Genomic DNA, 22,980 nt, shown 5'->3' with positions numbered 1-22,980 from the left:
TTTAATTGTGTGCAAATTATTTTTTATACAGTATTACAGATTTAATCATAATAATTTCTTTGTTACTGTTTAATTTCAGGTCAGCTTTGTACCATGTCCTGACATGAGATGAACCTGAATGCTGGTGGAGTCATATAAGCATCATATGTTTGGCAACGGTGAATAGTTGTCCTTACAGACTGTAAAGGGATTTCCTAAAATCCAATTCAAGAATGAGGAATAAATATGTTATCTTGGTCATCTGCATTGTGGCAGTGGTCGTCATCGAAAAGGAAAACAATATTATATCAAAGTGAGTCTTTTATTCACTTCTTGACATTTAAAACTGATATTTGAGAAAAGGTAACACTGATATTTGAAAAGGTTCTTCAAATTGCTCAGAACTGCCTTAAAATAACATCATTCTCTTATGTGGCTCGGTGGGTAGCACTGTCGCCTCACAGCAAGAAGGTCCTAGGTTCGATCCCCAGGCGGGGCGGTCCGGGTCCCTTCTGTGCGGAGTTTGCATGTTCTTCCCTTGTCTGCGTGGGTTTCCTCCGGGAGCTCCGGTTTCCACAGTCCAAAGACATGCAGTCAGGTTAATTGGAGACAACTAATTGCCCTATAGGTGAATGTGTGTGTGTATGTGTGTCTGCCCTGCGATGGACTGGCACCCGGTCCAGGTTGTAACTGCGTGCCTTGCGTCCATTGAAAAGCTGGGATAGGTTCGAGCACCCATAAACCTATACCATAAAATAAGGGGCTTAGTTCATCTCATCAAAAACAGCTCCACACCAGACAATGCTGTGATTAAAGCTTGATTAGCAGCTGTTATGCCATTGAAACTCAATCCATGAAGTTCCTGATGGACAGTTCTTGCACTGCCATTGCGACAAAAGGCAGTTTGAAACTTGGTGGTGGTTGGTGCTTTAACAATTAACATAAGATTTTAAATCTCAATCCACTGTAGCAGACAGAAGTCCCTTTGTCTAAGCTTATAGTGATGTGAAGTATTTGTCCTTTCCCAATGTATTCTATGTTTGCATATTTGTCACACTCATGTGTTTCAGATCATCCAACTACTTTAATATAATACAAAAATAACTCTAAATCAACCATTTACCTGAATTCAATTGACAAGTGGATTTAATTTCACTACCCGCACCCTGGTATGATTTCTGAAAGACCTGTTTAATTGAAAAATCACTTAAATAGAACTTGTCTGGCAATGTGAAGCAGGCTAGAAGGTCTCAAAAGCAGCAAAGATGCAATGCCATTGAAATGTTCCAAGGGTTACAAAGTTATTGCCAAGGCTCTGGGACTCAAGCAAACCACCTTCACATGAGTGGCCTGGCTACAAAAATTTCACCAAGAATGCATCGCTGACAAATCTAGGAGGTCACACAAGAACCAATGTGAACATCTAAAGAACTGCAGGCCTCAGTCGCCACTGCCAAGTTGCCACACTTGGGCCCCTAAACAAGGCCCCTAACCCTCAATTGCTTTCATTGTAAATGGTTACAACTGTAAATTGCTTTGAATTAACGCATCTGCTAAATGCCATAAATGTAAATGCAAAGTGTAAATGGTGGAGCTAAGCTATTGCTGTGGCGTTGAGCTGTGGTGTTTAAAAAAAGTGTTTAAACTAACACGATCCTCTAGCAACAATATGTGTATACAAAGGATCGGGTTATTTTTATTTAGGATTTCATCAGTCTTGTTTTTTCTGTGTTCCCTAGGGTTTCTGACAAGCTTTCGCTCCTGCAGGCACCCCAGACCCCAGACCCTCTCTGCTTTAACTGCTCCAATGCACCAGGGGAAAATTCCACCCAGTTTTTAGAGCCAGGACAAAAGCACATCCTCTTATTGGCCACCACTCGCACTGGATCCTCCTTTGTTGGTGAGTTTTTTAACCAGATTGGCTCCAACATGTTTTACATGTTTGAGCCACTATGGCACGTAGAAAGGACACTTTCCCACAACACTGACTTCCCAAACACCACAATTTCATCTCTTGCGTACCGGGACGTGTTGTTGAGCCTGTTTCTGTGTGACTTCTCACTACTGGAGCAATTTATCAGCCCACCTCCTCAGGATCATGTCACCCCTGCGCTATTCCGCCGTGAGTCCAGTAAGGCTTTGTGTGAAGAGGAGGTGTGCACACCCGTAATAAGGACTGTTTTTGAGAGATACCGTTGCAAAACTCGCCGCTGTGGGCCTCTCAACCTTACTCTGGCGTCAGAGGCATGTCTGAGGAAGGAGCACAGGGCGATCAAGACGGTCAGGGTTCGGCAGCTGGAAGCACTGCGCTTGCTGGTGGAAGATCCACGACTGGACATCAAGATAATACAGCTGGTGCGAGACCCCCGTGCTGTCCTGGCATCAAGAATGGTAGCCTTCTCAAAGAAGTACCAGACCTGGAAAAGTTGGGCAGCAAACGGAGAGGTGCCCATAGAGGACGAAGAAGTGAAAAGGCTTCAAGGAAACTGCAATCAACTCCGTGAGTCTGCCGAGCTGGGCTTGAGCCGACCCGATTGGTTGGAAAATCGATACATGCTCGTACGCTACGAGGACATCGCCAGATACCCCATGCAAAAAGCTGCTGAGATGTATAGATTTATTGGGATCCCATTCACGTCACAGGCGAAGGAGTGGATCCTTAAGAATACACATGCTTCTGAAGTTGCCAGTGGAGTTTACTCTACACAGAAGAACTCTTCAGAGCAGGTGGAAAAGTGGCGCTTTGGCATACCCTTCAATCTAGCTCAAGTTGTGCAGGAAGTTTGCGGGCCGTCTATGGAACTGTTTGGTTATCGATTTGTTGACAGTGAAGAGACACTGGTTAATAAGTCTATAAGTTTACTTGAGGAAAAACTATTTAATTTACCCTAAATTATGTAAAACAGCAGAAAGAAGCAATTTGCCTCACATTGGGGGACTAAGGTTGATCCTGAACTACTGTTTGTCTGGAATGCTTGCTGGTGTCTGTGTGAATTTCTTCAGGGTACACTGGTTTTATCCAATCTTTATGAATATGAACGTAAGCTGACTGGCTTTCCTAAATTGCACCTACACTGTTGTGACGATGCCAGTTTAGATTTTCTATGAAGTGACTCTTTGAAAGAACTATTTTTAATCTGTGAGGATGCCATCACCTGTCATGTGCCATCACAGCAATCCTTTATTTATTCCAAGGTCGTAATCACAATATGTAATGCCCCCCATTTACTGGTGTAAAAATGATAAATAAACAAATTCCACACACTAGCTTTGCATAATGTTGTAATTTGTCAGTGTTTCCAGTTTCCAGTTGATATGACAGGAATGTTTTTGAACAGCAGGAATCCCCCCACCCCACCTCCCAACATTCAATTCATGGCTACGACCTTGATTTTATTTCTAGTCTTATTGTACAGTACTTCTTTAATCCACAATGAACTGGATGCTTCATCTGTGAATGTTTACTTGTGCCAGTTGCTAATTGTGGTACCAACAAAGAAATCTTAAAGAACCATAAATCAGGTGGCTTATTACATTACAGCACAAAAAAGCTTTTCTGGCACCTTTAATAATTAGGCTACGTGTCAATGAATGAGTGAGTGTTTAATAAAATAGTCCTCTGTGGAAGGTATATCCTGTGTCTGCCTGTGTGTGTTCCGAACAGTCTCCGGATCCACTGTGACCCTGACTAGGATAAAGCACTTACTTAAGCTAAAGGGCGGAACGGTGGCTAAGTGGGTTGCACTGTTGCCTCACAGCAAGAAGGTCCTGGGTTCGATCCCCAGGTTTGCATATTCTCCCTGTGTCTGTGTGGGTTTACTCTGAGTGCTCTGGTCTCCTCCCACAGTCCAAAGACATGCAAGTGAGGTAAATTGGATATACTAAAATTGTTCATGACTGTGTTTGATATAACCTTGTGAACTGATGAATCTTGTGTAATGAGTAACTACAGTTTTTGTCATGAATGTAACCAAAGTGTAAAACATGACATTAAAATCCTAATAAACAAACAAACAAACTTAAGCTGAATCAATCACAGCTCACATATTTAACCCCGACTGTTTTAACCAGAACAGTGAATGGATTTCAGTTAGACACAGTGTGTACCACACAAGCACAGATGCTGTGTGCCTTCAGCAATCGTTTCCTGCTTTAGCTTTAATCAAAGTGCTTTCAGTTGAATTTGGATAATTAAGATAATTAATGGTTCGTTAGTTTTATTTGGTGCTTGTCTGTGAAAAAGGATTATAGTTTTTTAAATTGTAAACAGAACTGAACCTTCTGATTCAGAATGTGTGTGGAGATAAGTCAGGTAACGAAACAAAGAGGTTTTTATGTCTGATGTGTTCATGGTTTTATTGTATGTAATATTTTCATGCTGGTCAAAATGTGTTTTCTTATCAACATAAATGTTTACTTATGCTGGTTAACTGTCAGTCTTCTTCTGAAAAAGAAATGAGTTTATATAAACTATCCATCATAGAATGATGGAATTGTGATTGAATGACATGCAGTTGTGCACTGAATACAATACAATAGAATACAAGGGGTGGCACGGTTGCTAGGTGGGTAGCACTGTTGCCTCACAGCAAAAAGGTCCTGGGTTTGATCCCCTGGTGGGGTGGTCCGGGTCTTTTCTGTGTGGAGTTTGCATGTTCTCTGGGTGCTCCGGTTTCCTCCCACAGTTCAAAGACGTGAAACTGATGTGAACTGGAGATACAAAATTGTCCATGACTGTGTTCGATATAACCTTCTGAACTGATGAATCTTGTGTAATGAGTAACTACTGTTCCTGTCATGAATAACCAAAGTGTAAGACATGATGTTTGCCTTTGCATTGGTAAACCATGAAACTGCTTATTTATACCATTATGTGAATTTTCTACATTAAGTTTTTGCCTTGACTATTACAAATCATGTGACTGATTTGCCATTTTCTGTTTTTTTTTTTCTTTATTAATTTCAATGTGGGTGGCTCGGTGGGTAGCACATCATAGAATGATGGAATTGTGATTGAATGATATGCAGTTGTGCACTGAATACAATACAATACAATCCAATCCAAGGTGCGGCACGGTGGCTAAGTGGGTAGCACTGTCGCCTCACAGCAAGAAGGTCCTGGGTTCGATCCCCAGGCAGGGTGGTCCGGGCCTTTTCTTTGCGGAGTTTGCATGTTCTCCCCGTGTCTGTGCGGTTTCCTCCCACAGTCCAAAAACATGCAGTCAGGTTAATTGGAAACACTGAATTGCCCTATAGGTGAATGGGTGTGTGTATGTGTGTCTGCCCTGCGATGGACTGACACTGTGTGTCTTGTGCCCCTTGAAAAGCTGGGATATTCATAGCTTATTGTGTACCAGTGGCTGCCATGCAGTGATGAAATTTCTCACCACTCTACCCAGCTTGAATGATTAAAGTACAAAGATAAACATTTTCGGCCCCAGCCTCACCTCAATGGGCCTCTGTCTAGATTTGAACACAATCAAAGAACCACTAGTATATGGCATTCCTTAGGAATGGTAGTTTACAGTGTATCACAAAAGTGAGTACACCCCTCACATTTCTGCAGATATTTAAGTATATCTTTTCATGGGACAACACTGACAAAATGACACTTTGACACAATGAAAAGTAGTCTGTGTGCAGCTTATATAACAGTGTAAATTTATTCCTCCCTCAAAATAACTCAATATACAGCCATTAATGTCTAAACCACCGGCAACAAAAGTGAGTACACCCCTAAGAGACTACACCCCTAAATGTCCAAATTGAGCACTGCTTGTCATTTTCCCTCCAAAATGTCATGTGATTTGTTAGTGTTACTAGGTCTCAAGTGTGCATAGGGAGCAGGTGTGTTCAAATTAGTAGTACAGCTCTCACACTCTCTCATACTGGTCACTGAAAGTTCCAACATGGCACCTCATGGCAAAGAACTCTCTGAGGATCTTAAAAGACGAATTGTTGCGCTACATGAAGATGGCCAAGGCTACAAGAAGATTGCCAACACCCTGAAACTGAGCTGCAGCACAGTGGCCAAGATCATCCAGCGTTTTAAAAGAGCAGGGTCCACTCAGAACAGACCTCGCGTTGGTCGTCCAAAGAAGCTGAGTGCACGTGCTCAGCGTCACAGCCAACTGCTGTCTTTGAAAGATAGGCGCAGGAGTGCTGTCAGCATTGCTGCAGAGATTGAAAAGGTGGGGGGTCAGCCTGTCAGTGCTCAGACCATACGCCGCACACTACATCAAATCGGTCTGCATGGCTGTCACCCCAGAAGGAAGCCTCTTCTGAAGTCTCTACACAAGAAAGCCCGCAAACAGTTTGCTGAAGACATGTCAACAAAGGACATGGATTACTGGAACCATGTCCTATGGTCTGATGAGACCAAGATTAATTTGTTTGGTTCAGATGGTCTCAAGCATGTGTGGCAGCAATCAGGTGAGGAGTACAAAGATAAGTGTGTCATGCCTACAGTCAAGCATGGTGGTGGGAATGCCATGGTCTGGGGCTGCATGAGTGCAGCAGGTGTTGGGGAGTTACATTTCATTGAGGGACACATGAACTCCAATATGTACTGGGAAATACTGAAGCAGAGCATGATCCCCTCCCTCCGGAAACTGGGTCGCAGGGCAGTGTTCCAGCATGATAATGACCCCAAACACACCTCTAAGACGACCACAGCTTTATTGAAGAGGCTGAGGGTAAAGGTGATGGACTGGCCAAGCATGTCTCCAGACCTAAACCCAATAGAACATCTTTGGGGCATCCTCAAGCAGAAGGTGGAGGAGCGCAAAGTCTCGAATATCCGCCAGCTCCGTGATGTCGTCATGGAGGAGTGGAAAAGCATTCCAGTGGCAACCTGTGAAGCTCTGGTACACTCCATGCCCAGGAGAGTTAAGGCAGTTCTGGGAAATAATGGTGGCCACACAAAATATTGACACTTCAGGAACTTTCACTAAGGGGTGTACTCACTTTTGTTGCCGGTGGTTTAGACATTAATGGCTGTATATTGAGTTATTTTGAGGGAGGAATAAATTTACACTGTTATATAAGCTGCACACAGACTACTTTTCATTGTGTCAAAGTGTCATTTTGTCAGTGTTGTCCCATGAAAAGATATACTTAAATATCTGCAGAAATGTGAGGGGTGTACTCACTTTTGTGATACACTGTATATAGCACTTAGGTTATGTGCTTATGTTAACATCACAGCGTGTTCTGTGGAATGTGGAATGATCTCTTTAAGTTGCCTGTACACCGGTGAGGTTCAATCTTATATAATTCAATCTTATACTGTATAATGGCAATATTATTATGTGTTTTGCTGGTATGAGTGGATAAGACACAGCAGTGCTGCTGGAGTTTTTAAACACCTTACTGTCACTGCTGGACTGAGAATAGTCCACCAACCAAAAACATCCAGCCAACAGCACCCAGGAGGCAGCGTCCTGTGACCACTGATGAGGGTCTAGACGATGACAAACTCAAACAGCAATAGCTGAGTGATCGTGTCTGACTTTACATCTACAAGATGGACCAACTAGGTTGGAGTATCTAATAGAGTGGACAGTGAGTGAACACGGTATTTAATAACTCTCGTACCAGCACAACACACACTAACACACCACCTGATCCACCACCTAAATAATACCTACTCTGTGGTGGTCCTGTGGGGGTCCTGACCATTGAAGAACAGCATGAAAGGGGCTAACAAAGCATGCAGAGAAACAGATGGACAACAGTAAGTAATTGTAGAACTACAAAGTGCTCCTATATGGTAAGTGGATCTGATAAAATGGAGTAAAAATACCTAATCATGTAACATTATGTGACTGTCACACTATTTTGGAAAGCTACATTTTTATAGTAACCAGTCCCTCATTCAGCGAGATGCTTCATTGCCAAATTTGGGTATTTTTACTCTCTGTGGAGTTATGATTGATTTGTCAGTATTTGCCACTTCCCTGTTCACACAGGATCATTCACAGTACAGCCCAACATCACTAACCGTCTTATTTTCTTTTCCATGCATGTTTTTTTAAACTAATTTGTGCGGTCAGTGAGTGCACTTTTCTGCAGTTTCTTATAAGGCCGCATTGTTCACGTAGACGTCTCCTGGGACAGACAGCTCCTCACATATGTGTGCAGTGTTGTTAGAATGTGCCACACCTTCTTAGAGAGCGTCTTGGAGCGAACTGAGAAGCACATAGCTGCTGAACGGGTCTTTTTATATCGCCCCTCTCCCCAATGCCCCTACAGCACACAGACCTGCCTATTCAATGCACACAGCATACACACAGACACACACACAGCACCAAAAACCTGCTACTCACCAGCAGTTTTTGAAAAGACTTTACTGCAAACTGACCGGGTTAGAATAACTTGTGTTGCTCTTAATTAATTCAGTAATGGTATAAAGCGTGAAAAGTTCAAAAAGTGGAAAATTGACAAAGAGCTGTTTGTCTGTGAATTAATGTCTGGTTCTGAGTTTAATAGAGGACTTTATCAGCAATGCTAATATTATGTTAAGAGCTGGCAGTGCTTTACTGTTTAACTTCAGTGCTCAGAGTTGGCCACTGACACAGAGACCACTGATTTTCAACGGTCATTTCAGTTCAAACTGTTACAAGCTGGAACTGAAATGAACTTGCACACCAAGTTCCAAAAAAAATACAAATTGGACCTTAGTTAGCTGTATTAAATTGAAAATATGACTAATGATGTCCATAAATATACACTGACCAGCCATAACATTAAAACCACCTCCTTGTTTTTACACTCACTGTCCATTTTATCAGCTCCACTTACCTTCACCCTGTTCTTTAATGGCCAGGACCCCCACAGGACCACCACAGAGCAGGTATTATTTAGGTGGTGGATCATTCTCAGCACTGCAGTGACATTGACATGGTGGTGGTGTGTTAGTGTGTGTTGTGCTGGTATGAGTGGATCAGACACAGCAGCGCTGCTGGAGTTTTTAAATACTGTGTCCACTCACTGTCCACTCTATTAGACACTTCTACCTAGTTGGTTCACCTTGTAGATGTAAAGTCAGAGACGATCGCTCATCTATTGCTGCTGTTTGAGTTTGTCATCTTCTAGACCTTCATCAGTGGTCACAGGACGCTGTCCACGGGGCGCTGTTGGCTGGATATATTTTTGGTTGGTGGACTATTCTCAGTCCAGCAGTGACAGTGAGGTGTTTAAAAACTCCATCAGCACTGCTGTGTCTTATCCACTCATACCAGCACAACACACACTAACACACCACCACCATGTCAGTGTCACTGCATTGCTCAGGATGATCCACCACCCGAATAATACCTGCTCTGTAGTGGACCTGGGAAAGTCCTGACCATTGAAGAACAGCATGAAAGGGGGCTAACAAAGCATGCAGAGAAACAGATGGACTACAATCAGTAATTGTAGAACTACAAAGTGCTTCTATATGGTAAGTGGAGCTGATAAAATGGACAGTGAGTGTAGAAACATGGAGGTGGTTTTAATGTTATGGCTGACAGGGTAGGTTGTCTAGATATCAAAACAGAAAATGTACAGTACTGTACAGATTTGCAAGTTAACACATCCACAGATGTGTCAGATGCATCTTGTGGGATGAAATGCGTCTGTCCATTTCAGATGAGTTTGTGCACAAAGTAGTCTGTGGCATTTCTGGATGTTGATGATATATGACTTCCACTTTGCATGGTGGATTTGTGTATGCAATGAGAAACTGTATTTACTACAAAGGGTTTTGAAAAGCCCATGTGATTATAGACAATTCAGAAGCATGTCTGAGGGATTAAAGGTCACATGCATTGGTATTGTTTTTGGCCTTGTCCTTTACCCACAGACTTTTCTAAGGACTCTTTTAATCTCTTATTTTTACAAATTCATACATCTAGTTTTCATGACAAATGTCCATATGCACTATTATTGAACCTTTAGCTTGGTGGAACTTGGCAGAATATCAGTTTGCCTTGATAACCTCTAGTAAGCAATAAGTGCTAACAAGCTTGTGATGCCTCTTTGCCTATTCTTCTTATGCTAAGGCTTTCAGTTTAATGAGAATTGATGGCTTTATTGCTGCAACTGCTTTCTTTAAACCCAACAAAAACTGAGACTGAAGGTTTTTTTGAGGATATTCCAGGACTGATTCCTTAACCAAGTTTTGGTTTGATTTCTTATACAAGCTTTGGTTGACTTGGAAGTTTCTTGGGATCATTGTTGCTGGAACGATTTAAAACTAATTCCTAAAACTAATTATACCTGAAATCATAATAATAATAATAATAATATATATATATATATATATATATATATATATATATATATATATATATATATATATACATACATACAGTATATATATATATATAATTATAAAGTATTGGTCAAATATTTTAGGACACAGTAGTTCATGGTGGTGTGTGTGACAGTGACACAAATGTATTTGATTGGTGTATTTAATTGGTATTTAATAAATACTTAAAGACTCTCTGTAGCTCTGTGTAGTCTGACACTGATAAGGGCATAGAGGAGTTTATAGCAAGATGTACTATGCTGTGTAGCTTGGGTTTTAAAAAGAGAAAAAAAAAACCCGCTGACCATCAGCAGAGGGCAGTGGTGTCCTTTCTAACTGTATTCTTATTCATTTCTTTCATTTTCATGTTTCGCCCTTGGTGGCACAGTGAATAGTGTTGCAAACCCATACGAAGGAGGGCCTGTGTTCAAATTAATACTTTTATTATTTATTTTACATTTATGTTTGGATGTCAAAGTGGTGCAAATGGAGGAGCTGGTGCCACAGAGCAGCATGGGTCAGTGCCTGTGAGTTTTGCATGTTCAATCCATGTCCGCACGTATAGCCTCTGGGTTATTTGAAGGGGGGGAGTAACACAAAATAAAAAATAAAAAATACAAAATACAAAAATAAAAACTACGTATGCTCTCAACGGCAATGCACTTTAAATGTTGTTTCTAGTTGCAGATAAACATGACCAGGCAAATAAATAAGATTTACAAAATGTATTTAAAAAGAAATGAAGCAAATTAAAAGCATTTTTATTATTATTTTTTTATTTATTAACATTTTAATTTATAATTTAAAAAATAATGAGGCAAATTAAAAGCATTTAAATTTTTTATTTATTTATTAGCATTTTTATTTATTATTTAAAAAATAATAATTATTATTATTCCAACAACTATAACAACAATAACAATAATAACACAAATATGAATAAATTCTTCTTTTTATTATTATTATTGTAAACATATTAAGTAATTATGAATTGATGGCAAAAGTAAAGGTTTATGACATGGACTGATTACACTGTATATAGTTATATCAAGTAAATTACAGTTACATATAATGTAACATGTTACAAATTTACATTCATCAATAAATTAATATTTTCTAATCTTACAATATACTGTATATGTAAATGTATCTTTTTTTTATCAATTTTATAATTAAAAAACTAATAATTTTTTTCTGCACATTTGGGTGAATTGTATACTGTATTTATTATTATTTATTACACAGTTGGTCAGTATGCTTATATACAGGCCTGTATATAGTGTGAGCTACACCAGTGTGCTGGCACAATTCCACTGTTCTATACAGTAGATTTGAAAACCTTTGGGTGTGTATGTGTGCTTGCAGTAGCATGACCACTTCCTACGGATGTAAAAAGAATTCCATCTTCAAAGGATGTTAGGCCCGGCTTTAATCCACAGTTAATGGCAGACTGACCTCCCCTCTTGCCCTGTCTCTAATGTGCAGACCACACTCATTCATTTATATTAACTCCTTACTCACTGACCGGGTGTTTGGCTGTTGGGTAGTTATTTACAGTACTGCATAAGTTTGATATTATTAAAAGAAACACATAACATTATTTTGGTTATATAATTTAATATAATTAGTGATTTTTACATGGTAATGCTTTATACCCAGTGCTGTTGGTGAACAATTCTGTTTGTGTGATCATTGAACAGTGACTTGGTATCAAAGGAAATGGAAAGCATTCAGGGGAGTGCCCTGTGAGTCAGCCAAAACCAGCCTTTGTCAAATATTTCCCCCACATTTAAACTCACCGATACATGAATTACTTCCTCTGTTGCTTTGAACTTCTTACAAAAGTGGCAAAACAGTCATGCTGGAACAGGATTGGGCCCTTCCTAAACTGTTGCTACAAAGTTGGAAGCATCTAATTTCCATTGCATAATAGATTTTTTAGACCATTAATAAAAAAATAAATAAAAGTTGGGTCCCATACTTTTGTCCATATAGGGAGTGTTTGAAAACCTAGTGAGCTGCCTAAGTAGAGAGGATTCTAATAAGTCATTGTCCTACAAGGCATGTTATTCGAACGCACTACTTAGACAGCGATTCCATCAGTTTTTGCTAACACAGTTAGCCTCATGCCATGCAAACCAATGTAATGGGGTGGCACAACGCGCTAGCATGTCCCCTCGTGTACTGAAAATGGTCAAATTTGCTGACAAGCCCGAATTTGCAAATAATTGACACTTGTGTAAGTTTATACAAATAAAAAATCAATAACAATTTATTTTCGTTTGAAAATAACTCGTTTGTCTGCACCGTCCACCATGATATTTTTATTTTTCTGTGAGAAAAGTTGTGCCGCACTAAATGCTGGTATTGCCTCCACCGCTAAGGCAGTATTAGATGCTCACTCGTTCTTGAGTCAAATTACCGTTGAAATTTTTAGAATCCTTAGTAGTGAGGGTATTAAGGCATCTAGGATTTCAAACAGCCTCCTTCTCAGGTGCGTGCATAGGATGACGTAAAATGCTGTCTATGTAGAGAGCTTACTAGGTTTTCGAACACACCCATAGTGTAGTTAACAAACTGGCCTCTGAGAACTTCTTGTAAAGACATGCAAGTGTAACTGCTCACGTTGTCACTGCTCCATAGTCCAGTAGTGGCGTGCTTTACTTCATCTGATGCTTGGGATTGTGCTTGGTGATGTAAGGCTTGCATGTAGCTGCATGAACACAGATGCCATGAAGCTCCTAAATGTTTCCACTTTTCAATAATATCACTTACAGTGGTGGCATCCTATTAAAGTACCACACTCAAATTTAATGAGCTCTCATAAATGTTTGTAAAAGCAGACTGCATGGCTAGGTGCTTTGGTAATGGGACTGACTGAAACACCTGAATCCAATGATTGAGGTGTGTTTAAATACTTTTGTCCATATAGTGTATAAAACATAGGAAGTTTATGCATACTGGGAACATCATTAACACAGCCCTAATGTTTAACAAAGCAAAACTTGAAGCAATATTTTCTATTTCTGTTTTAAAAAGCCTGCATGACACCTTATCCCATGTCTCTTATGTTAATCAGTGACGGTCCTGTCTATAACTGTGTGTTATTCACAGGAATTCAAATTTTTTTCTGTAATATGAGAGGCTGTACATCTGCGTGTGGCTGAATGAGGCAGCACTTCACACTGACCCTATCACTTACCCAGACCTGCACCCACCATTGTGCTGCAGACCAGAAGCTACCATACACTCACAGGCTCTAGAGAGGCCTGCTTTTATCCTTAATTCCTCTCACAATGGCTAGGAGAAAGAAATATGTATACATGACCTTTTATGACCTGTCTCAGGTTTTGACCTACAGCGTAGCTGAAACATACACTTGAAATCATTGGTTGTTAATTTTTGCTAACTTCAAAATTGCTTAATGCCACCAAAAAATATCATTTAATAAGAGAGTTTGCCATGTTGGCATTTGTGAGCATTACAATTATACGGTAAAGTGAATTATTTTGGGGTTTGTCTGTATTGTAACTGATAGAAGGATTATAAATGTTTATAAAAAAGAATTAGATGCTTTTTTTAGGCTTACAATGTAATTATTATTATTACACTGGTTTAACAATTGTGTTTAATGATACGAACAATAAGAACAATAAAATATCAAGCATTTCAAATTTAAATAGTCCCTAAAAGGATTATTAATGTTATGTTTTTATCTGATCTGGCCACTACAAAGTTGTTTATATATACAGTATATAAACACACTATCACACACTATCATGTCATTATTATGTTAGAGTCATTGCAATGCTGATAGTGGTAGCCCTTTTGAAGATCCTTCTGATAGATTTATGGGGTACAGTAGGATGACAAAGTGTGAGCTTATAAAATAATCAATGAATGTCTGTACCAGATAAATACACTTAAGATAGTGCTCAGTGATTGTATATTAATGCATCAATAACAGAATAAGGTACAGAAACATGTTTATTGAATATTAATTAATCATGGGACACGACTTTTCCCCTGTACCAGAATGTACCAGTGGACTTTCCCATTTGTGTCACTCAGTGAGGTCAACACTTTGCTCCCATCAATAATATACATTTTATTTGTAAATGTCTAAAGAGTCATACTATCCCTGAACCGCCAGTATATGTTGAGCTGTCAGTCACTCGGGTAAGAGTGCCATCTCAGGTTGCCTGAACCATGATTAGTCATTTCACGTTTATTTGTTATGCTCCTGCAATATTCATGCGCTCTGTAATAGATATCATAACGGTGTGGTTTTGTTCTGGGTGAATGTGTGAGGGAATCCCACTCTGGCCATCCTGAGAGTACATCTATTAGCTCTGTGTAAGAAAGGCCTTGAATTTTTAACTGCTTAACCACAGGTTTATGTATAATTTAGCAGAATCAGTTCTTGAATTGTATAGTAAATTAACCGGTTTGGAAAGTCTATAAAAACACAACCGCACATTGTAATGCACACTAATAAGCCGAAGAAATTAAATCATATAAATTGATTGGTCAAAGTTAGATTTTAGTTGTAGTTGTAAGCTTAAACAAACATTCACTACATAGCCAAAAGTATGTGAACACTCCTCACTGAAAAAGATTTCAGCTTTTTCAGCCCCAATGCTAATGAATGTAAAACGTTAGTTGTATTAAATGAATGATATGCTTTCAACGAGCAACAGAATGGTAAAGGTCAGTTCATATTTTAGCCTGTTTTCAGACTCTGTTGCTTTTTGCGTAAAGCAAGTTCCATAAAGACCGATAAGTTTGATGTGTAAAATTTGCACAACGCCCTGACCTCATCCCCTTGGAATAATCTATTTATTAATTATTAATTAGGATTTTAACGTCATGCTTTACACACTTTGGTTACATTCATGACAGAAATGGTAGTTACTCGATACACACAAGATTCATCAGTTCACAAGTTTAATATCAAACACAGTCATGGACAATTTTGTATCTTCAGTTCACCTCACTTGCACGTCTTTGGACAGTGTTGGACGAAACTGGAGCTCCCAGTAGAAACCCACCCGGACACGGGGAGAACATGCAAACTCCACACAAAAAGGACCTGGACCGCCCCACCTGGGAATCAAACCCAGGACCTTTTTGCTGTGAGGCGACAGTATTACCCACTGAACCACCGTGTCGCCCCTTGGGATTAATTAAAATGTGAATTGTGAGCAAATGACATGCAAGTGAGGTGAATTGGAGACACTAAATTGTCCATGACTGTGTTCGATATAACCTTGTGAACCGAAGAACCTTGTGTAATGAGTAACTACCGTTTCTGTACATGACATTAAAATCCTAATAACTAAACAAACAATAATTACAGGTAGAGTTGGTAATTCAAGGCATCTGTGGTAAAAAAAATATTCAATTTTGAAATTGTCTTTAATTCCTTAATTGTGTTTTTAATTCCTTAATGTTGTTTAGTGGGCAAGCCGTAGCCTAGTGGTTAGGGTACTAGACTAGTAATCAGAAGGTCGCTGGTTCAAGCCCCACCATGGCGAGGTTGCTGCTGCTGTTGGGCCCTTGAGCAGGGCCCTTGAGCAAGGCCCTTAACCCTCAATTGCTCAGACTGTATACTGTAACAGTACTGTATGTCACTTTGGATAAAAGCGTCTGCTAAATGCTGTAAATGTTTATGGTGTTTCTCTGATAATATGCACATTTTATTTTTAAATCAGTATACTCTTTAGGCCATACGCTCCATCACTTTGTGCAGACATGGGCAAAACTTTTTGTACCTTTGAATTTTATTAAAATAAAACACTATATTCTCCCAAACATGTTTAAATTAAATCTTTTTATTTACACGTCTTTACTTTGCACTGATACAAAATCAAAAATCTGTGAAAATAGATTTTTTGCCTATTCCAGTGTGTACAAGCTCTATATACAGTTGTTCCTGTTACCAGGGTTGCTAATATTATTAAATATTTTATGGCCTATGGGACTGAAGCTAGTCCTTTATGATAAATAATGCCCCATTACTGTTTGCAGAAAAGCATCCTCTCAGTAGGTATTTTGAAACTGTACAGTTAAAATTTGGAAAATCATTGCCTGTTTGAAAAGATATTTATTTCTTTTGCGATATACCCCGATCAGCCATAACATTATGACCACCTCCTTGTTTCTGAACTCACTGACCATTTTATCAGCTCCACTTACCATATAGAAGCACTTTGTAGTTCTACAATTACTGACTGTAGTCCATCTGTTTCTCTGCATGCTTTGTTAGCCCCCTTTCATGCTGTTCTTCAATGGTCAGGACCCCCACAGGACCACTACAGAGCAGGTATTATTCAGGTGGTGGATCATTCTCAGCACTGCATTGACACTGACATGGTGGTGGTGTGTTAGTGTGTGTTGTGCTGGTATGGGTGGATCAGACACAGCAGCGCTGCTGGAGTGTTTAAACACTTCACTGTCACTGCTGGACTGAGAATAGTCCACCAACCAAAAACATCCAGCCAACAGCGCCCCGTGGGCAGCATCCCGTGACCACTGATGAAGGTCTAGAAGATGACCAACTCAAACAGCAGCAATAGAAAAGCGATCGTCTCTGACTTTACATCTACAAGGTGAACCTACTAGGTAGGAGTGTCTAACGGAGTGGACAGTGAGTGGACACGGTATTTAAAAACTCCAGCAGCACTGCTGTGTCTGATCCACTCATACCAGCACAACACACACTAACACACCACCACCATGTCAGTGTCACTGCAGTGCTGAGAGTCATCCACCACCTAAATAATACCTGCTCTGTGGTGGTCCGGTGGGGGTCCTGACCATTGAAGAACAGCATGGAAGGGGGCTAACAAAGCATGCAGAGAAACAGATGGACTACAGTCAGTAATTGCAGAACTACAAAGTCCTATACGGTAAGTGGAGCTAATAAAATGGACAGGGAGTGTAGAAACAAGGAGGTGGGTTTAATGTTATGGTTGATTCGTGTATACACTTGGCACTGTCAGAATTTGATACATTCCATAAATCCAAACTGCCTCATGTCAGCAGTTCATGTGATGGTGATTCAATGATGTTTAGATGCCACAGTATATCTGAGTATTGTTGCTGAACTTGTAGCCACAATATACCAGTCGTATAATGGCTCCAACCAGAATATGATACTTTGCCATGTTACACAGCACACCTTATTAAACCCTTTTATTAACAATTAGATGATAAACAATCTGAAAGGCATGCAGATTAAAAAAATTTATTTCATTAAACATACTGTACATGAGATATGGATAAAGCATACTACAACTTTGTTGTTCCTTAAATAGGCGGTGTTTTTAAGCTTGACAAATTCCACAAATGGAAACAGACACATAACTGTATATTTTCCCTATTCTCAGTATCTACCATAAGCAAAAAGTCCCATTTATTTCCATCAGTGAGACCCCGGAGTCTGTGCTCAGACTAGCCTGAAAGCCAAGTATTTCAGCACTTCCACTGTTTACAGTGCCCCAGGATAGACAGATGACCTACCAAAAATAAACTCCCTCCTCACTCTTTTTCTATATAAATGGAAGTCAGTTCCTTCCAATTCTGCATCTGAATATCTGTTTTAGTTCAGCTGGACAAAAAGTTTGAGGTGTTTGCAAAGTCATCAGTTTCTCCAGTGAGTTTTTTTAGTATCAGTTTCTTCATAGTCAGCCCAGATATTTATTTCATAGTGATGAATCTCAGAACACTGACAGACGGCCTGACTGCTGAGCTCTTTTTATTATTACCATGGTATCACAGGCTACATATAGAAAAACAAACACATATTTTGTTGTATTATTTTATATGAACAAAGTACAGTATGTTAAGTATGTTAACACAGCAACCAACCATCAAGTTCAAAAACAATGTTTCTGATTATTTTATTACAGTGTTTTTTTTAGTACTTTACCCTCTACAGTGCATAATATCACAACATTTAAATAATTCTGAAAGTTTGTCAGTGCAATCCCATAAAATGCCTGACCTTTAAACCCACAGATAACACTGCTTTAAAACCTGGTCTGCCTCTATACTATACCGTGCTATACACAGCTGAAGTCATATTTGTGCAGAAATGACACAAACCTTAAAGCTCACCTAAAACTGCCTAATGTACATTTGCATGTTCAGCATTTAGCAGACGCCTTTATCCTAAGTGACTTTCAGTACTGTGACAGTATACTATCTTAGCAATTGAGGGCTAAGGGCCTTGCTCAAGAGCCCAACAGTGGCAACCTGGCAGTGGTGGGGCTTGAACCAGCAACCTTCAGCCAAAGATTTAAAGAGCAAATAAGTTTAAACTGTCTGTTCTGGGGTGAGAGTGTGTAAGGACCCACACACACCATTAATGGTAAAAGATATATACACATTTTTGGACCATAATCTGATGGCATTTAAACAATTTATTTTTCATGGACTTCCTTGCTTATTTCTACATGACAATGCCAGGCAACATTTTGCATGTGTTATGCACGTGAGTGTAGGTGTTAGACTGGCCTGACAGTGGTACAGATTTGTATAAGCAGATGTGAACATGTGCTTATACAGCACAAAATATGACAACAAAAAATATGAGGATAAGTGTATATTTAATGATTAATACAGATCAAACTAAATATACATTTCATTATATTCTGATATATTTGCATTATACACTGTAAAGTTTGCAAGTTTGGAATGTTCCATTACATTCTAGCTCATCATCATCTACCTGTTTTCACCCCTACTTAAACACTTCCACCTTGTGTATAGGTGTCCACTCTTCACGCTTTGATTGATGGCACCACTTGAAGTGAATAGTTACCAGTCTGAACTTTCATTCTTTATGCCAGGGTCAACAGTGCATCTCTGGTTGCCTACCTGCAGCTTTCGCCCCGAGGAGACACCTAACCAGATTCCAGTCTCATTGCTCATAAACAGTGTAATCTCTCAGTTTCTGACATAGCAAATAAACACAGCGCACTGTTAAAGTCTGGCAACTTAATATCCTACTTCCTTCCTTTGTGTGCAGCTGACAGGCATTAGTGGGGCTCGACTGAAACAGAAATAAAAGCTTTAGTTTACGGCGACCAGGACGATAGTGGCTTTTTTTGTGAAAACAGCTAAAGGTTAAGTGAGTGCAATAAACCTTTGCTCTGACAAGAGAAAGAAAAGTGGTAACATTTACATGCAGAATTCTATTTTACTTATTTTCAGCTTAATTCTCTGTAGATTCTAAGGATCAACAAATTACTTGCAATGTTAAATTTGACATTAATAGTTAAGTGTTAATAAGTATATTTTATATCGCAATGTGCATGTTACAAAAAACATTGATTACAAACAAAGTACCTTATCACATTTGGTACTTTTTTACATTTTAAAGAATATATACAACTTTAAAGAACATATGCAATATATCTTAGAAACTAGTCTACAGTCCTTGGATTAAAAAATAAATAAATAAAAAATACCAGGTTAATAAAGAGATTTTTCTATTAAAAACAATAAATAACTACTCGTATATAATTAAAAAAAAAATTGTTACTATTAATATCTGCCATCTTTAAAAGTACAACCCCAAATCAGAAAAAGTTGGGACAGTGTGGAAAATGCTAATAAAATAAAAATGCTGTGTTCCTTACATTTACTTTGACTTTAATTTAATTGCAGACAGTTTGAACCCAAGACATTTTATGTTTTGTTTGGTCAGCTTCAGCAACATATGCTGCTTTCAGGACGTCATCTTTTTCGGGACGTCCATGCATTTTTCATCAAGACAATGCAAAACCACATGCTGCACACATTACAAAGGCTTGGCTGCAGAAGAAGAGGGTACGGGTACTGGACTGGCCTGCTTGCAGTCCTGACTTGTCTGTGTGGAGAATTTTGAAACAAAAATTGCGACAACGACGACCCCGTACTGCTGCACAACTTAAGACATGTTTACAGGAAGAATGGGACAAAATAAAAGCTGAAACACTAAATCACTTGGTCTCCTCGGTGCCAGAATGTCTTTTAAGTGTGGTGAAAAGGAATAGCAACATTACAAAGTGGTAAATGCTTTACTGTCCCAACTTTTTTCGGAATATGTTGCAGGCCTGAAATGCAGGAATGGTTTATTAATAAATGAAATGAAGTTGAGCAGACAAAACATGAAATATCTCAGGTTCATCCTGCCTGCAATAAAATCAGAGTCAAAAGTCAGAGTAAATGTTAGAAACTCTGTGTTTCTCTTTTTATTATTTGCATGCTGTCCCAACTTTGATTTGGGGTTGTACCAGTATTGCTATTTTTAGAACTATAATCACACATTTTGTATTTGTCTGTGATGTGGCTTATTAACGATTTAAAATATAAATAATTATTAATTGTGATTATTATTATTATTACTATTATTATTAAGCACTTAGGTGGTGCATCAGTAATATATGCTAGCCCATTACAGCTGAAATCCGGGGTTTAAATTTCAGCAGTGCTATCGGCTGGTCAGGTGTCCACACAGACATTATTGGCTATGTCTGGGGGTGGCTGAAAGGCCTACCCATTTGGGTTGTTATTATGGTGCTTAAATTTATGGTATAGAATGTATGTATGGAATTTTGTTTGTTTGTTTATAAGGATTTTAATGTCATGTTTTACCCACCTTGGTTACATTCATGACAGCAACTGCAGTCACTCACCACACAAGATTCATCAGTTCACAAGGTTATATCAAATACAGTCATGGACAATTTTGTATCTCCAATTCACCTCACTTGCATGTCTTTGGACTGTGGGAGGAAACCGGAGCACCCAGAGGAAATCCATGCGGACACGGGGAGAACATGCAAACACAGAAAGGACCCAGACCGCCCCACCTGGGGTTCGAAACCCAGGACCTTCTTGCTGTGAGCCAACAGTGCTACCCACTTAGCCACTGTGCCGCCCCTATGTATGGAATAAAGGCAGCTAGAATTTATTAGATGAATATGATAAATATGCATGTATGACCAGCATTGACTAAATGACAAATTAATAGCAGTAAAATATATTATTAATATATTATTATTATTATTGTTATATTATATTATTATAGTGTAAAACAAATAATCTAAATCTTTAAGGATTTGTTGCTTTCTAGTCAGCATAACTGATTATTTTCGTGATCCACACTAAATACTAAACACTAAATCTCATCTATGTATTTATTTATTTTATTTATTTACGTTGTCAACAGAAATAGACAAAGCTATCCGTATCATAAAAGCTACAATAATACAAAAGCTCCTCTTTACACCCATAAGGGGCAGCAGCAGACTGTGCAATAGGGCCTCAGCGGTACTTTCTGCACCTCCTAAAAACACCATCACCAGTTTATCACCATTCACTCACAGCCACTGATTACACACATTTTTGCAGTTTTACACATATTTAATGACACTTGGAGATGCTCAGGCTAGCTGTTTAATGTTTTTTATTTGTTGTTGAAAACAACCAAAGTGTAATAATGTAATGTATGTAATGCAATGTAATGTAGTGTAATTACAGCAGTATTTCAGGTTTTCTATGAATTCAGAATTAAAAAGTTAGTTGTAAATATTATTTAACAAGTTGAAAAGAACTGCTAAATAAGTTTTGTTTACTATTTTCTATCATTTTAAACCATGCTTACTCTGGTATTTCATCAGTTTATTATAAATGACAGGTACACAATGACACACAGCTAAACAACTAAATTGAATTGAAGCTGTCACCTGGCAACCTTTTTTTTTACTCTAACATATTGTGTTCAACAATTTTACATTTTGTACAATTATTACTGTAATTATAAACTATATATTTATTATTACTGTAATTATATACTATATATTTATTAGTACTGTAATTATTTACTTTATATTTATTATTACTGTAATTATATACTATATATTTATTATTACTGTAATTATTTACTATATACTTATTATTACTGTAATTATGTACTATATATTTATAATTTTTGTAATTATCTACTATATATTTATTATCACTAATTATATACTATATATTTATTATTACTGTAACTATCTACTATATATTTATTATCACTGTAATTATCTACTATATATTTATTATCACTGTAATTATCTACTATATATTTATTATTACTGTAATTATCTACTATATATTTATTGTTACTTTAATTATCTACTATATATTTATTATTACTGTAACTATCTACTATATATTTATTATCACTGTAATTATCTACTATATATTTATTATTACTGTAATTATCTACTATATATTTATTATTACTAATTTAAAAATTTTTTTTTTAGAAATTACCCTTACACACAACCTGTAATGTCTGAATTTTGGAAATAATGAAATATTTTATTATTTTTTATGCACTTAAAGAACAGGATTGTAGCCAAGGATGTAACATGCCAAGTAAAAAGGAACTTGTGTTTATTCAGTGCCAGTCATTCAGGCAAATTCTATACAAAAAAGGGAAAATCTGTTGATTTGGTACAAGTAGCGTAACAAAAAAACAATTATCTCTCGTCACCTAAACTGACAACCATATAAAAAAGAACTGATGTAAGAAAGTTATTGATCACACAAATTCATAGCAGTATCAAATGTAGGATCTTGGTACTTGTGTATTGACTTGTTGTAACAAACTAATATGCACCTACATACATACACACACACACACCACACACACACACCACACA

The 22,980-nt window shown here is 38.3% G+C and overlaps 1 protein-coding gene across 1 annotated transcript; it reads left to right on the top strand.

The window, feature by feature from the left end:
* Nucleotides 1–212: 212 nt before the first annotated feature.
* Nucleotides 213–3,377, top strand: chst3a (carbohydrate (chondroitin 6) sulfotransferase 3a). Its single transcript, XM_062996376.1, has 2 exons — nt 213–292; nt 1,719–3,377. The coding sequence occupies exons 1-2, from the start codon at nt 213–215 to the stop codon at nt 2,869–2,871; spliced, it is 1,233 nt and encodes a 410-aa protein (XP_062852446.1). The 3' UTR covers nt 2,872–3,377.
* The last annotated feature ends 19,603 nt before the right edge of the window (nt 3,378–22,980 follow it).

This window comes from Trichomycterus rosablanca, chromosome 5 (assembly GCF_030014385.1).
Source record: "Trichomycterus rosablanca isolate fTriRos1 chromosome 5, fTriRos1.hap1, whole genome shotgun sequence".
Classification (NCBI taxonomy): Eukaryota; Metazoa; Chordata; class Actinopteri; order Siluriformes; family Trichomycteridae; genus Trichomycterus; species Trichomycterus rosablanca.
This window is presented reverse-complemented; position numbering and strand designations above follow the sequence as displayed.